This window comes from Rhinatrema bivittatum, chromosome 2 (assembly GCF_901001135.1).
Source record: "Rhinatrema bivittatum chromosome 2, aRhiBiv1.1, whole genome shotgun sequence".
Classification (NCBI taxonomy): domain Eukaryota; kingdom Metazoa; phylum Chordata; class Amphibia; order Gymnophiona; family Rhinatrematidae; genus Rhinatrema; species Rhinatrema bivittatum.
The window spans coordinates 58,838,150-58,856,203 of NC_042616.1; the positions used below are offsets into that span (position 1 = coordinate 58,838,150).

General features: G+C 46.6%; 1 protein-coding gene across 1 annotated transcript in view; it reads right to left on the bottom strand.

The window, feature by feature from the left end:
- The window catches only part of CCDC12 (coiled-coil domain containing 12), a 181,297-nt gene that overhangs the window by 19,899 nt on the left and 143,344 nt on the right, over positions 1-18,054 (bottom strand). The window contains exon 5 of the mRNA XM_029588228.1: positions 18,016-18,050. Coding sequence (XP_029444088.1) covers positions 18,016-18,050 — 35 coding nt within the window. The remainder of the gene's footprint in view (positions 1-18,015; positions 18,051-18,054) is intronic.

Consider the following 18,054-nt stretch of genomic DNA (forward strand, 5'->3'; position numbering starts at 1 on the left):
ATCTCATACACGCACACAATCTCTCAACTCATCTCATACATGCACTCTACGGGCCCTCAGCCTCTCTCTTACCTCTGAGCCTCCTCTTCACGGGTCGTTGCAGGATGGGCTCTGCAGCGGCCCTGATCTTCTCAGGCCAATCCGCGGTGGGGACCCTGCTACCGGGCCTCCTCCTCTTCTCAGCCCGCTGCAACAACGCGGCTCTTCTTCTGCACACGGCTGATGCTCCTCCTCCTTCCTGCCCGTGCGGCTCTGGCAACATTTTTCTTCCGGGGCCGCGTGGGCAGGAAGGAGGAGGAGTACCTGCACGTTTAGACGTGACCTTTTTCTTCGGGCTGTGGTGACGTGAGCTCCACCACGGCCCTGCCGATCTTCCTGCTGTGTGTCTCCGGCACAGCACAGCGATATTTCACTTCTCAGCCGCCAGTGGGATGAGGTCCACATTGGCTCCCACTTGCCGGTGTGTCACGTGCACCGGGCTTGCGCGACACACTGGCACACTGCAGGCGACACACTAAAGTGTCGCGACACACACTTTGGAAAGCTCTGCCCTACAGGATATAGCACTTGTTTATCTGGGCCATAAAGCTGGCTTCCCTATCATGATTTTATCTATCATTTTTATTCAAACAGATTCCAAGATCAGTTTTTGATGAAATGTTTTTGCAGAAACGTATTTTTACAAGCAGAAACATTGAACAGTTTAAAAAAGAAAATAAATAAAAAGGATTAAAAATTAATAGTTTTAATTTTAAAGCAAAAATACATGTTTTTAAGTCCCAAAATATAGGTTGTACACCCAGAGCTTAATTTGTGAAGGAATGCCCTGGAATGGAGTTCTGACACACCTTTTCAGACTTAAAAGGCAGAGCAGCAGGGATTTTCTGCAGCCTGCAGGGAAGGAAAAAAGGAGAGGCTGAGCCTGGAGGAGACAGCAGAAAACAGCCTCTCTGCTCCCTTATCCAGCCCCTCCTCTCCTATTCTGTAGAGAAGGGGGAGGGGGGCGCAAACCTGAGGTGGACATTGCAGAGCAAACAAGACACAAAAATAGGCTGAATTAGCACAAGTTTGAACTTGTGAGCAGTAGAGCCAATATCAAAGCTTCAAGCCTGGCCTTGATAATTGGCACTACTGCTCACAAGTTCCAAACTTGTGCTAATTCAACCCATTTTTGTGTCTGTTACTCAGGACTTACTTTTTGGCAGAATAACCCAGAATGGTATTCTGCCCTCATTTTTTTCCAGGACCTGAGGGAATCAGAGCAGAGCCAGTGGTATAAATCTGTTTTGGTTCTCCTGCCAGTGGCAGCACAACTCATTTCTGGCCTCCCAGCCTTGGAGGAAGCAGAGTAGAGTGCGCTGGAGCTGCTTACTCTGAGATGAGAGCAGCCACATGGGCATGATTTCTGCATAATTTCCCACCATAACTAAGGAGGCCATGAGGGAGAACAGCCAAGGCTGAAGACTGTGAGCCCCATTGGTTTTGCCATTACAGGGTGTGTCAGCTTCCTAGTTCCACGTATACTTATTGCGCTGGTTTCCCTGGGCCCATCAGCTCTGCCACTGGTGTCCACGCTTGGGGAGTGGGAGGGGGCGAGTCCAGAGAGAGGGGAGGGTGAGTGAGTGAGGGGAGGTGGGCAAAAAAAAAGAGAGAGAGGGAATCAGAGGTGGATGAGAGGGGATGGGAGGGGCTGTGAGGTGTTATCAGCTAAAATCTTTTTCGGTTATGTCATTTTTTTTTTTCAATTCTTTGTGCAGATCCCCCACAATTTTCCTGAACCCCAATATAAGCCATCAACTCTCACAAGTTCCCCCATTCGATTTATATTGCACACTAAGTGAACCAAGTAAACCACATTCCATGGGAAATAATTTATAAGTACTGGCCCTCCTTTCAGCAGGATTGGGAGGCGACAATTTAAAAAAGGAAGACACACTAAAGCGTGCTGAGCACAGTAAGATGGGTGAATTAGCTAAAGACTGAAACTTGTGAATGCTGGTACAAGATAGTAAGTATTGAAGGGTTGATGATGCTATTGCTGCTCACAAATAACTGAAGTAATATGTGCTGGACAGCTGTGTTCTTTCTGTGCTGCGCGGTTGAAGAGAACGCCTGAATCACATATGAACAGCTGAAGCTGCTAATTAATTTTCTGGGCCTTGTCAGGACAGGGTGCAAGGGCACCGCGTCTGTTCCAGCACATCTAGAAAGCAGTTCCCACATGAGTCAGAGCTCATCCTATGGGAAGATAAGGTGGATATTACCGTTTGCTGCACACACTGCTGAAATACTTATGCACAGATGACAGTGCTTTTTTTTTTTTTTAAAACTAATACTACATTCTGAGAAATAAAGCAAGTTTACTTACCGTAATCTGGGCTCTCCATGGACAGCAGAATGAATTAGCCATGATATTATGGATAACGTCATCCAATGGTGCTGAACAGACTCTTCTTTCTCAGCTGATAGAGCTTTTGCTCTACTGAGCATGCATGGGAGTTCCTGCGTGAGTGTTGCTTCGTAAGCCTCTCAGATGATTGAAGAACTTAGCTTCAGCTCAGTAGTCAACTCTCCAGGGAGGTGGGCGGGTACTAAGCATGGCTATTTCATCCTGCTGTCTATGAAGAACTTTTCTCCATCGACAAGCAGGGCTGAATTAGCTATGACATTGGGGAGTCCCAAGCTGAGCATTACAGTGGCATTATTACTGAAAAAGCAACCTAGACCCCACGGTGGAGAATGGGCTACTGGGTGAACAAGCTGCATAAAAGTTCTTGCTCAAAGTTACTGCCACTTCTTGATAGATTGTCCAGACAGTAAAGGGATGTGAAGGTGAGAACTGACTACCAAGGTGCAGCTTTGCAAAATGTCTTCAACAGGTACAGCTTGCAGCTAAGCCACTGAGGTAGCCTTGGCTCTAACTTGATGAGCCTTGACAGAATGTGATCTGGAGGCTGACCAGAGCATAGCAATGCGTGATATAGCAAATGTTGCTTACCTGATGTAACAGGTGTTCTCACAGGACAGCAGGATGTTAGTCCTCACAAATGGGTGACATCGAGGATGGAGCCCACCACGGAAAACTTCTGTCAAAGTTTAAACAGAACTTTGACTGGCCCCTACTGGGCATGCCCAGCAAGGCACTGACCCTGCAGCCAGCAGGGGTCTCCCTTCAGTCTGATGTTCAAAGCTACAGGCAGTGCCTAGAAAGTAAAAACAAAACAAACCCAACACCGCGGGGTGGCGGGCGGGTTTCGTGAGGACTAACATCCTGCTGTCCTGTGAGAACACCTGTTACATCAGGTAAGCAACATTTGCTTTCTCACAGGACAAGCAGGATGGTTGTCCTCACAAATGGGTGAGTACCGAGCTGAGGATGTCCTGACTTGCACCAAATGCACCCAACGACGTGCAACAGGCACTACAACTGGGGTGGAATTTGGTAAAGGGCATCCGCACCCTACCGGGAAGGTGGAAGGGTGTTGGTACATCACGTTGGAAAAAGGTTACGCAAGACAGATTGGCCGAAGATGGAGTCCTGTCTTCCAGCTTTGTCCAAACAATAGTGGGCTGCAAAGGTATGGAGAGAACTCCAGGTTGCAGCCCTGCAGATGTCAGGAAGCGGCACCGATCGAAGGTGTGCCACTGACGTAGCCATGGCCCTCACAGAGTGTGCTTTGACACGGTCTTGAAAAGGAATGCCCGCTTGCTCATAGCAGAAAGCAATGGAGTCCGCCAACCAGGAGGAAAGAGCCTGCTTACCTACAGGTTGTCCTAACTTGTTAGGATGGAAAGAGACAAATAATTGAGTGCTCTTCCTGTGAGCAACTGTACGGTCTAGATAAAAAGCTAGAGCTCGTTTACAGTCTAGGGTATGCAGAGTTTGTTCCCCGGAGTTGGAGTGGGGCCTGGGAAAAAAGATAGGTAGTATTATGGATTGATTGATATGAAACTCAGAAACTACCTTAGGTAAAAATTTAGGGTGAGTGCGGAGTACCGCCCGGTCCTGCAGGAGTTTAGTGTAAGGCGGATAGGTAACTAGGGCCTGTAATTCACTAACCCTGCGAGCTGAAGTGATAGCCAAAAGGAATAACACTTTCCATGTGAGATACTTTAACTCACAGGAGTGCAGAGGTTCGAAAGGAGGTTTCATTAGACGACCAAGAACCAGATTAAGGTCCCAGGATGGGGCCGGAGGCCGTAAGGGTGGCTTCAGATGGAGCAAGCCTTTAAGAAAACGTGTTACTAGGGGTTGTACTGAAATAGGGACACCCTGTACACCTTTATGGAAGGCGGCTACCGCACTGACATGCATCCTAATGGAAGAGGTTTTAAGACCTGATTCAGAGAGATGCCATAAATAGTCCAAGAATTTGGAAATTGGACAGGAAAGGGGATCAAGGGACTGAGAAGTGCACCATGATGTGTACCTTTTCCATTTGTATGAGTAAGACTTTCTTGTGGAAGGCTTTCGTGAAGCTATCAGGACTCGAGAAACGGAATCTGAAAGGTTGAAAGGCTGAAGGACTAACCTTTCAACATCCATGCCGTCAGGGACAAGGCTTGGAGGTTGGGATGGAGGAGGCATCCGTCGTTTTGAGTGAGCAGATGCGGGTCCTTTCCCAGAGGAATGTGCCTGCGGATGGAGAGATCCTGGAGTATTGGAAACCATACTTGGCGTGGCCAGTAAGGTGCTATCAGGATCATGGTTCCTCCGTCCTGGCGTAGCTTCACGAGAGTCTTTGACACAAGAGGAAGTGGGGGGAATGCGTAGAGCAGACCGGTTGTCCACTTGAGGGAGAATGCATCCCTCGGCCGAGAGTTCTGGCTCCGAATGAGAGAGCAGTAATCGTCCACTTTGTGGTTCTGAGGGGACGCAAAGAGGTCTATGCGGGGAGAACCCCACTTGTGAAACAGAGAGGTCGCTATCAGAGGATCGAGTGACCACTCGTGCGGTCGGAAGACACGGCTCAGCCGGTCTGCCAATACATTGTCTACTCCCGGCAGGTAAGTGGCCCTGAGGTACATGGAGTGGGAGAGGGCTTCCGCCCAGATCTGCGCAGCTTCCTGACACAGAAGGAAGGAGCCTGTGCCTCCCTGCTTGTTTATGTACCACATGGCCACTTGGTTGTCCGTCTGGATTAAGATTATCTGATGAAAGAGATGATCTTTGAAAGTGCGGAGCGCATAGCGGATTGCTCGAAGTTCCAGGAAATTGATCTGGTGTTCGGCTTCCTCGTTGGACCATAACCCTTGGGTTTGAAAGTTGTCCACATGGGCTCCCCAACCGATGTGAGAAGCGTCGGTGGTTAGGATTACTTGCGGATCCGGTGGAAGAAAGGGTAAGCCCTGAAGGAGGTTGACCTGAGTCGTCCACCAGGTTAAGGATAGGCGCAGCGCTTGTGTGACTGTGACTATGGAGGACAGAGACTGAAAAGCTTGAATCCATTGGTGTCGTAGAGTCCATTGTGTTACTCTCATGGCTAGTCGGGTCATGGGAGTGACTTGAACCGAGGATGCCATGTGTCCTAGGAGAATGAGGAACTGGCGAGCCGTGGCCGTGTCTTGAGACTGGAGCTGGTGAGCTAGGGACATGAGAGTTTGGACCCGTTGAAGCGGAAGGTAGGCCTTTGCCTGTAAGGTGTCCAAGTCTGCCCCAATGAAAGATAAGGTTTGAGATGGGACGAAGCAAGATTTCTCGTAATTGACAAGAAACCCTAAGGAAAGGAGTGTGTTGATTGTCAATTGTAGGGAGGACCGGGCAATCTGAGGGGTGGAGGCCCTGATTAGCCAATCGTCCAGATAGGGGTATACGTGGACACCTTCCTTCCTGAGGAATGCTGCTACAACTACGAGGCATTTGGTGAAGACTCGTGGAGCAGATGCCAGACCGAAAGGCAGTACTCGGTATTGATAATGGTCGCGGCCTACTAGAAACCGCAGATATTTGCGATGGGATTGTGTTATCGCAATATGGGTATAAGCTTCCTTGAGGTCGAGGGAGCATAGCCAATCCCCTTTTTGCAGCAGAGGGAGTAACGTGCCCAGGGTTACCATCTTGAACTTTTCTTTTTGAAGGTACTTGTTGAGGGCCCGAAGGTCCAAAATTGGACGTAGCCCTCCTGACTTCTTTGGAATTAGGAAGTACCTGGAGTAAAATCCCTTGCCTCGTTGAGAGGGAGGGACAGGTTCTATAGCATTTGATTGCAAAAGGAGGGATACTTCCTGTTGTAATTGAGTGAAGTGGCTGGATAGACTCCACGCTTGAAGAGGCGGGGAGTCTGTCGGAAGAGTTATGAAATTGAGGTGGTAACCCTGTGCGATAATTGCCAGCACCCACTGGTCTGAGGTAATCCGTATCCAATGCTGTAAAAAGTGGCACAGACGACCCCCCACAGGGATGTGGGGGAGTGGGATATGGCATGTGCTCCGTGTCGGGAAGTCAAAGGCCTGCCGCAGGTCCGGGAGGTGGGGCTACAGCAGGTCTTTGTTTCCGAGGTTGGCGTAGCTGAGGTCTGGTGGAGGATCGAGCCGGACGAGGCCTAGTCGACGGAGGGTAATAACGACGTGGCCGAAAGAATGACTTTTTAGAGTCCTTCTTAGGTGGTGGTTTGGAGGATACCTCAGATGGAACAGACGAAAGTTGTTTCAACGTCTCGTGGTGATCCTTCAATTCCGCCACAATCTGTTGAATCTGTTCTCCGAACAGATTGTCCCCCAAGCAGGGTAAATCGGCTAGACGATCCTGGACCTCTGGGCGAAGGTTGGATGATTTTAACCAAGCCCAACGTCTGGCTGAGATGGCAGTAGCTGAGACTTTCGTGGAAGCATCGAAGATATCGTAGGCCGTTCTGATCTCGTGCTTCCCAGCTTCAAATCCTTTGTGAAGGAGGGCTTGAAGCTGTGGCTGGTATTGGTCCGGTAATGTGTCAGCGTAGTCCTGCATCTGTTTAAGGATAGCTCTGTTGTATTGAGTCATATAAAGTTGGTATGAAGCTATGCGAGATATCAACATAGCCCCATGATACACTTTCCTTCCCACACTATCAAGGAATTTGTTGTCCTTGATAGGGGGAGTGGAAGAGTGTGGTTTTAGGCGCTTGGCCTTCTTTTGCGCAGACTCAACTACAACAGAGCGATGATCCAGTTGAGACTTCTGAAATCCTGGTGCTGACTGAACGAGGTATGTTGAGTCAGCTTTTTTATTAACTGGCGACACAGATGAAGGTGATTCCCAGTTTTTCTTTAAAAGATCCAGAAATACCTGGTGAATGGGGATGGAAGCGATAATTTTTGGGGCATCCAGAAATTGGAGCAGCTCCATCATTTGGTGCCTGTCATCGGTCTCAGATTGCAGCTGAAAAGGCACAATTTCTGACATCTCCTTTACAAAATTTATAAAGGAGAGATCTTCAGGAGGAGATCGTTTTCTACTCTCTGTAGGAGATGGTGGGGATGGTAAATCTGTATCTGAAGATGTATCATCACCCCAGGTATCATAAGGATCATGTAGGGCTTGCAGTCCTGAAGGACCTGGTAGAGGATCCAAAGGCATCGATGGAATCGGTGCTGCAAGCGGAACTGTGAACGGCATCGAGGGCTTCGGGGCTACCGATGGAATCGGTGCCGATCTTGGAATCGATGGAGCCGAAGGATAAATCGGTGGAAAGGTATGTGAAGGCACCGATGGAACGACACCGGACGGGGGAATCCGGAACGGTGTTTCTCCTGTCGATGAATGTCCTTCCGGAGATGATGGTGTAGTCGGTGCTACTGGAATCACCGATGGAAGGGCTCGCATGAGTGCCTCCATACGATTTAGTATCGGTGCCAACGCTTCCACTAGAGGCTCGGTGGTCGGTTCCCTCCTCGGTGGCAGAGTCGGTGCTGAGGTCGGTGCCTGAGGCGGTGCCGGAATCGGTGCCGGAGGCGGTGCCGGTGGAGGCTGGAATCTTCGCATCGCATTCTCGATGGCCTCCTGGACCAGCCGGTCCAGTTCTGCCCGGAGACCAGGGGTAACCATACCCGGCTCGACGGGAGAGGGAGGCTGAGGCAGGGCCGGAAGTACCACCGTAACCGGTGGGATCACGGCCCCCGCACCCCGGGAGGGTGAGGGTTTCCTCGGTGCCTGCGAACGAGACGTGGACGGTGCCAGGTCTGACCGAGGCTTTTTCGTCGGTGGCTCGGCCTGTTCAGAGGTCGATGGTTGTGGATCCTCGACGGGCCGAGACTTGTGCCGTCGATGGCGATGCTTATCCTTCCGATCTCCTCGCCCATCCGGGGAGGGGACAGGAGTCGACGGCCGAGAAGTCATCGGTGGAGGACGGTCACCGGAGGGTTGACGATGGTGGTGCAACTTCGACGGTGCCGGTTCCGATGACGTCGATGCTATCGATGGCGTTGGGGTGGGTGCATGGAAGAGGAGCCCCATCTTCTCCATCCTGGCTTTACGACCCTTAGGTGTCATTAGGGCACATTTAGTGCAAGTCAGGACATCATGCTCACTTCCCAAACATAGAACACAGACCCGATGGGGATCTGTGATTGACATAGTCCGGGTGCAATCCGGACAACGACGGAACCCCGTCGCCATGGCCTAGGGCCAAATTTAGCCGCGGGATTGGTAAGTGCCAACAGGCCTCTAGGGCCAAAATCGACGGCAGTCGATGAAAATCGGCAAAAAACTTACCGGCTTTCGCGGAGGTGACAAAAATTTGTCGAAGGGAGACCCCTGAGGGGCAAATTTTCTTCGGAAAGAAAAAACCGAATTCCTGTCAGGAACGTGGTAAGAGAGCTCCTTTCACCGCGTGGCAGCTGCTGCGCGGAAAAAAGAAGACTGAAGGGAGACCCCTGCTGGCTGCAGGGTCAGTGCCTTGCTGGGCATGCCCAGTAGGGGCCAGTCAAAGTTCTGTTTAAACTTTGACAGAAGTTTTCCGTGGTGGGCTCCATCCTCGATGTCACCCATTTGTGAGGACAACCATCCTGCTTGTCCTGTGAGAAAGTCTGCTAGCCAGCTGGACAAACTGCACTTGGCAACTGCTATATCCAGTCCATTAGTATTATAGGAGATGAAAGGTTGTGAAGCCTAATAATGTGATTGAGTTCCTGTCAGACAATAAGCCAAAGCCCTCTTGCAGAAAAATAAATATAGGGCCCTCTCACTCTTGTGTGCATGTAGCCTTGGAAAGAATGTAGGTAATACAATGGCTTGATTCCAATGAAAAGCTAAACCACTTTTGGCAGAAATTTGAGGTAAATGTGAACCCCACTCTTATGGAAAAATAAAACGAGTAATGTACCAATGCCTGACGCTCACAGATTCTTCTAGCCACCATAATCATAATTAGGAAAATAACTTTCCATGTGAGGAACTTCAAGGAAGTCGACTTTAACTGTTCGTAGGAGGCTTCATGAATTTTGCCAATACTACATTGAGATCCCATGAACTTTGACATTAAAGGATGCATGCATATTGGTTTGCCATCCACTTGAACATGGTAATCCGCTATAGGCACTGAGATGCACTTTGACCGATGATGTACGGAGATTCGAGAAGGAGAGGGAGAATATGTACTGAAGCAACTCCCTTGGCTTGCAAGCGAACGAGTCCAGGGAGCTCTCTTGGCATCAAGAAATTTTGCTGATGATTTCCAGTTTTTTTGTCAAAGTACTCCCTACATGGTCCAATATAGTCAGCTTAATTGGAATCTGTCAGCCTTTGATAATGGTTCCATTACAACAAATTGGCCTTGAATATTTCCAAAACTGAATTTATGACAATTCTATGTTTGAACAATGATTCCATCCCTTGGAATGGCTGCCCTATGAGAAAAGACTAAAGAAGTTAGGGCTGCTCAGTTTGGAGACGAGGCGACTGATGGGGGGATATGATAGAAGTCTTCAAAATCATGAAAGGACTTGAACAAGTTAATGTAAATCGGTTATTTACTCTCTCAGATAAACAGAAGGACTAGGGGGCACTCCATGATGTTAGCAAGTAGCTCATTTAAAACAAATCAAAGAAAATTCTTTTTCACTCAGTGCATAGTTACGCTTTGGAATTCATTGCCAGAGGATGTGGTTACAGAAGTTAGTGTAACTGGGTTTAAAAAAGGTGTGAATAAGTTACTAGAGGAAAAATCCATAAACCGCTATTATGGTAATTAATAAGCAATAGTAGCTTGGGATGTATCTAATGTTTGGGTACTTGCCAGGTACTTGTGACTTGGATTGGCCACTGTTGGAAACAGGATACTGGGCTAGATGGACTCTTGGTCTGACCCAGTATGGCATATCTTATGTTCTTATATTCATTAATTTTGGACGAGCATAGGTTTTCCATTTTCTTGCATGCCAAGAGCCTTGGTGTATGGCTAGATACTAAACTATCTTTACATCACCACATTAGAATGGTCCTAAGAAATGTTTCTTTCAAGCTCCAGGTCCTTTGTGGCCTAAAGAATTTACTGGACTTTAAACTGGTGGTACAGGCTTCCATGTTATCTACGCTAGACTACTGTAATGTCATTTATGTAGGATTGCCAGCCTTATCACTGAGATCACTACAGCTGCTTTTGAACGCTACAGCTTGTCTAATCAGTGGAAAAAAACATACTGAACACATTACACCGATGCTATTCCAACTTCATCAGCTGCCTTTCTAGTTGCGGGTATGGTTTAAAATACTACTTATAACTCACAAACTGCTCAATGCTAGTTCTTTCCCATGGACACATTTTTTGCTACGAATTTACCAACCAACACGAACCCTTCGATCTCAGCAAAGATCATGAGAGGTCTTGAACGAGTAGATGTGACTCAGTTATTTACACTTTCGAATAATAGAAAGACTATGGGGCATTCCATGAAGTTAGCAAGTAGCACATTTAAGACTAATCAGAGAAAATTCTTTTTCACTCAACGCACAATAAAGCTCTGGAATTTGTTGCCAGAGGATGTGGTTAGTGCAGTTAGTGTAGCTGGGTTCAAAAAAGGTTTGGATAAGTTCTTAGAGGAGAAGTCCATTAATGGCTATTAATCAAGTTTACTTAGGGAATAGCCACTGCTATTAATTGCATCAGTAGCATGGGTTCTTCTTAGTGTTTGGGTAATTGCCAGGTTCTTGTGGCCTGGTTTTGGCCTCTGTTGGAAACAGGATGCTGGGCTTGATGGACCCTTGGGGTCTGACCCAGCATGGCAATTTCTTATGTTCTTTAAGAGGACTCCTTTAGGTACTTCTCAGCGAAAGCAGAATGATTGTCAGCGACAAGAGACTGTGCCTTCTTTGTGGCTGCATTCTCCATCTGGAATACAATTCCTAAAGTTTTAAGACTTATGGAATGCACAAAAACCTTTATAGCACTCCTGAAATCTTTTTTGCTGGGACTAGCTTTTGCTTTATATTGTGTGTTTAGAACACTTTCAAATTTGCAGATATAGATAACCTCCTAATACAGCTGCCCTCGAACACTTCCTCTCCTACTAGCGCATTTCATCTCCCTAACAAAAACATATCTCTTGAATCATTTGAACCCATCACCGCTTCAGAAATCCAAGCAGTTCTAAAGAAAATGAAACCTGCCTCTCATCCTTTCGACCAAATCCCCACTAAACTGCTCTTGATACTTCCCGACAGCATTTCCAAAACACTGGCCGACATCATAAACTGTTCACTATCTCAGGGAATCTTTCCGGACGACTTCAAACTGGCCTCTCTCAAACCATTCCTAAAGAAACCAAATCTGGATCCTAAAGATCCCAATAACTTGCGTCCAATTGCCAATCTTCCTCTTATAGCAAAGATCATGGAAAAATTAGTTAATACACAATTATTTGATTACATTGAAGATCACAAAATTCTGTTCCCCTCCCAATACGGATTCCGAAAAGCATTAAGTACAGAATCCCTTCTCATATCCCTGACAGACCACCTCATCATGGGCTTTGATAAAGGTCAATCTTTCTTACTGATACTCCTGGACCTCTCGGCAGCATTTGACACCGTTAACCACTTCATCCTCCTAAACCAACTGTCGAACATCGGAATTACAGGAACTGTATTCGCATGGTTCAAATCTTTCCTCAGCAACAGAGGCTACAAGGTTAGAATTCACAATAAAGAATCAGCCCGCTATAACTCCTCCGTAGGAGTTCCCCAGGGTTCTTCCTTATCCCCTACCCTCTTCAACATTTACCTTCTTCCACTATGCCAGCTACTAACCAAACTGAATCTAAAACACTTTCTATACGCTGACGATGTCCAGATCTTGATCCCCCTCAAAGAATCCATTACTAAAACACTTGAACATTGGGAAAACTGCCTCCAAGAAATCAACTGCCTCCTCGCTAGCCTAAACCTGATACTAAATTCATCTAAGACAGAACTTCTTCTCATCTCCCCAGAAAACAGTATTACCACTTCAAGTCCTCCAGCCAACCTACAAACATTCAAAGCTAGAGACTTAGGAGTAATAATCAACAATCGTCTGAATTTAAAATCATTTATCAACCAAACAACCAAGGACTGTTTCCATAAACTTCAGGTACTGAAAAGAATAAAACCACTCTTTCACTTTCAAGATTTCAGAACGATTCTGCAAGCAATAATCTTTTCCAAATTAGACTACTGTAAATCTACCTTACTCGGTGTCTCCCCTCATCTTATACCAAATCGCTTCAGATGGTCCAAAATGCGGCAGCCAGAATATTGACAAACACCAGGAGAAGAGACCACATATCCCCATCCTCAAAAACTTACACTGGCTGCCAGTTCATTTCAGAATTATTCATAAGTCCATCACCATTATCTATAAAGCCATCCATCACCATGCTCCACTACACCTACATATCCCACTCAGACAACATACCTCTTCCAGACCCATTAGAGAAGCATACAGAGGATCACTACAGGTACCACATACCAAAACCACTCATCATCTAACACTTAGAGATCGGGCATTCTCAACAGCAAGACCTGTGATATAGAATTCCATCCCACCTGATCTCAGACAAGAGCCTTGCCTTCCAACATTCAGAAAAAGACTTAAGACTTGGTTGTTTACACAAGCCTTTCCAGAGCCCAACTAAATCTCAATTTATCAACAACCATAGTCAGTCATTTCAGAACACTGTAAATAATTGCTCATCCTGATGTTAATTTCCTATAGCCTTTCTTTCTTTACCCAGTTGTGATTAACCCCTGTTTATCGTAACTTCAATGTTTCTCGTCACTTGTTACATTTTCAAGTTCTGCTTACACACCCTGTTAATTGTAAACCAGCATGATGTGATTTTATCATGAATGCCAGTATATAAAAACTCTAAATAAATAAATAAAAATAAAATATAAATGATTGTAGAAAAGGACCAAACGATCCATCCAGTCTGCCCAGCAAGCTTATGGTAGTATCTGCCACGCCGTCAGGTCACCCCCATACTTAACAGTTTCCCAACTGCAAAGGTCAGGGCCCTTATTTATTGCTGTCTGAGTCCAATTCCCTGTTATCTCTTGCCACTGAAGCAGAGAGCATTGTTGGAGTTGCATCAAAAGCATCAGGCTTATTGGTTAAGGGTAGTAATCGCCGTTCCAGCAAGTTACGCCCATGCACTTTTTTCTTCATTTCCATCCTTTAGCCTTTAGGGATTCAGTGTTTATCCCTTTGAATTCTTTCACTGTTTTTGTCTTCACCACTTCCTCCGGAAGGGCATTCCAGGCATCCACCACCCTCTCCATGAAGAAATATTTCCTGACGTTGGTTCTGAGTCTTCCTCCCTGGAGTTTCATTATGTGACCCCTGGTTCTACTGATTTCTTTCCAACGGAAAAGGTTTGTCAATTGTGCATCATTAAAACCTTTCAGGTATCTGAAGGTCTGTATCATATCTCTCCCCTGCACATCCTTTCCTCCAGGGCATATATATCTTTAGGTCCTTCAACCTCTTCTCATAAGTCATTTGATGGAGACCCCCCGCCCCCCACCATTTTGGATGCCCTTCTCTGGACTGCCTCTGTCCATTTTGAGACAGGATGGAGGTGGTCCATTACGACCTTGGCAATGGTTGCTTTCGCCTTAAATTAGCTTGTCTTATTTTTGTCTGTCTTAAGTTTGAATCTTGTACTAATTATGTATGCTATGTATATCGCTTAGGGCCCAGGCACAAGCAATGTAAGTAATCTGGTTGAAAGCTTCCTGGCAGAAACCATAAAGTCTTCAACTTCCTTGGCTAATGATAGTGAAGCCATTAGTGGGCGCTCAGTAACCACACCTTCAAGTTGAGAGAGGAAAGTTTTCAATGATATAAACAATCCTCCTCTTGAGTTAAAGTCAAAACATAACCCAGAGGGATCAGAAGGCTGACTGACAACTGGATGAGGTACAAAAGCCACACTTGGCCGGGCCATGCTGGAGCAATTACGATCAAGATTGCCTGATCCTTGAGCACGTTCTGCACTGTTCTGGCTACTAATGGAAGTGGCAGAAAAGCATACAGTAAATCTGCATCGCATTTTTGAGGAGAAAAGCATCCAGAGTTTATCTGAACTTGCTTCAAAGAATGGACCAGAATCTTTCCACCTTTCTATTGACTTCCGATGTGAACAAATTGATCGACAGGCAACCATAAAATTAAATAACCTGTCTGCCATTGCTTGATCTAAAGACCACTTGTGAGGAAAAAAACACTCTGCTACAGCAATCAGCCACCATCGGCAAAATGGGAATCTGCCGACCGTTCTGTGGGGTCTTTTTCTTTGTTCTGGCTGACAGCAACGATGGAGGCCACAAACGGCCCTACGGGACTTCTTCTCTTCTTTAGGCCAAAGACCTTGCTAGATTTTTGTTTGTTTTGCTCTTTTCCGAAAGTGCAGAGGGGCACCATCAGCCAGAGCATACAGAAGCAAAAAAGAAGCAGCAGCAAAGAGAACACGCAGAGTGGGAGCAGACTACCCTCCTACCCGCACCCCCCCCCCCCATCCTGATGTGAAGCTCCGCACAGTTGGCAACCCTAGTTGTGTTGCTTAAGGTGTGGAGTCTCTTTCTTAGTAGCTGAGGAGTGAAAAGCCAAGACCTTACCCTTTGTTTTGTTTTTTTTTCACGCCAAGCCAGTAGTAGCAACAACAGTAGCAGTGCCGTGGTCAGTACTAGACAACCCAAATTTCACCATCTCTATCGCTTCCTTCAATAGCCAGGCAGCAGCACAATTTGAGCAGGGCTTTAGCACTGCCGCATGCTCAATGAAGCTGTGCATCACGAGGCAGAAGAGGAGCACCGCAGTGACATGGGATGCTCATGCCACTCTGGTAACGTGAGGCATTGAGTCAGATGAGGCAGACGCTGCAGGGGCATTTTTTTTGGGGGGGGGGGGGGGGGGTGTCGCCTCACCCTGCCTCATTATAGAACCACCCCTGCTTTGTGATCTTCTACCATACAGATTGATCCTCCCCTCTACTGGAGGTGTCAAGGCCTAAGAGTTGAGACTTGTCAAAAACTAGGCTCAGATTTAGGCTAGGTTTGTTGCGGTGCTTTCACCTGTGGTCTCTCCCATTGACATCTGCAAGCCAGAAGCTGTTGCTGTAGAAGCATATGGTGTGCATGAAACTGATGGAACTGGCAGAAAGGGTGCCTCTGGAAGCAGGAGCGCTTAAAAGTAAAGTAAGGACATCTCAATGAGGACAGTTACTCAGAGTCCATTGAGAGAGACTGAAGAGCAACATGATGCGCCTTGATTTGGGCAACCATTTCTCTGAGCTGGTCTTCAAAAAGATTTACCCCAGAACACTGCATATCTGTCAACTTAAAATGCATGTCTTCTCGCAGACTATTGGCTTTCAACCAAGCAATTTCACATGCTCCAATGACTGCTGCTGCCGATGATCTGACTGTGGTATCAAATGATTCATATATTGAGCGAAAAAAATGTTCACACTCCTCTGTGTCTTAAAGAGCTTGCAGATACCCCAACTGGTTTCCTTCCCCCAACTCCAATAGTGGCTTCAGCTTCTCAATGCAATCATGCAAGTACTGCACCATATAAAATTAGTGGTCCCTAATGCGAGCATTGAGCTCTGAAAAAGTTTTTTCCTGTAGTAATCCAAGATTCTAGGGTCTTTGCCTGGTGGGGTATTGGAGAAAATCCTTGTTGTCTTTGCCTATTTCAGTGCCAATTCCACTATGACCAGTTGTTATGGTAGCTAGAGTACTTAAGGTCCAACTTCCTGGCTTGGGAACAGGATGTCAGATATTCCCACATTATTTGTAAAACTCACAGGATCAAATGCACCAGGATAACTGCGGGTTAAGCTGGAGTTTCCAGGATGTGGAGAAAATCTAAACCTCCATGTGGGAGTCCTTACCCTTGCGAATACAGACTCCTTGGGCCTTCTCCAGCTTACCCCAGAACTTGAAATAGGAGAAGTCTTCTGGTAATGAAGAATGCTCCAGAGAATCAGGTAGGGAATCAAAGGGAATGCCCATCAATCTTTCCTCCAAACTGAAGGGTAAGGGAACACTACCCAGGATCCCAATGATGATAAAAGCAACTGGGACAAGGTCCTTGGGTCATCTCAGAGAGAAATATTCCTGAGGCATGTCCTCAGAATGGCTGGACTCTGCAGCAAGAGAATGGTAGGAACTAGACTCCACCTCTGGGATCTTTGATGCGACCTTCCTCAGCATAGTAGTGAGAGGTACTCCCCCTTGGAAGAACAAATAATACTCTGGTCAGGAGAGATTGAAGATTACCCTCCTTGTCCCTAGCTGCAAGCATGGCAAAGAAAATCTTCACCAACTCTGCTACCTGGTCTATGAGCTGCTGTGTCCTTTGCCAGGAGTTGAGGGGGATGACATCATCTTCCAAATCCAATGTAGACTCTTCTTGTTATGAAACTCCCACTGGATTCCTAAAGGTGGCACCTTCCTGGAGCAACTGGACCAGTGGATGCATGGAAAACAATGACAGCACAGAACATATTGGGTCTGGTGTCTACAGGCAAAGCCCTTATTCCAAAACCCTCAGAGATATTGTCCTGGAGATAGGAAATGGTAAGTAAAGCAAATCTCCTTTGGGGCATCCTGCCCTCTTCAAGTACATTGAATGAGATGGGGTTAATTCTTATGTTGTGATAAACAGCTGCATCAGTTAAACTGAGGTCCGTTGCATTGACTATGTCAATGGCATGAATGCTTGTGTTCCGAAAGCTGGTGCATCGACGGTGTCAAGTGGTTTGTTGGCACAGAGCTCTAATAGGCCGATGGCTCCAAGGCTCAATATGGTGATGGAGCTGAATGCGCAGAGCCCAACCTTAGCCTCAATGGTGCTGCTGACTCTGACACTTGGTGTTTCTTCTTGTGCACCACCAAGCCCCAACAGGCCTGTGAAAAACTCAAGAACTCCTGTGAATGGCATTTCCGCACTTTGCCCAATCCTACTTTGCTAAACTCAGCACCAGGGGAGCTCAAGAAGGCTCCACTCCAGGAGAACGATTAACTTTAGCTCTTCACTGACTTGAGTAATCCTCCATCTTCCAGACTCTGGACTTCTGAGTCCTAGGAGACATCGACCACAATGGTAACATTTAGGTGCATTGTAGTCTGGCCCCAAACACTGATAGCAAATGTTGTGTCTCTTGATGAAAGACATCTTTCTGCCACACAAGCAGTCTCTGAAGCTGCTGAGTGTGGCCTTCTTAGAACTGTACATATCTTTTTTTTTAATTCCTAGCATTGAAAAGTGCTATTGAAGGGTTGCCAAGGCAGTGAGACAGCTTTAACAATATCATTGAAAAGAAAAAATAGAAAGCAAAATTAGAAAAAAATAAGTTAAAGAAAAAGGGTTCAATCTCGTGCTGCTCAGTAGAGCAAAAGCTCTATGAGCTAAGAGAGATAGATCCATTTGGCGCTGTCGGATGTTATCACCCACATGTCATGGCTAATTCAGTCCTACATGTCAACGGAGAAAGACTTAAGCCCAAGTAAACCAACCTTTAAACTAAACATAAAAGCAAACATTTGACACTTACCAATCAGGTTTTCTGGGGGCGAGATTTGCCAAGTCCTAA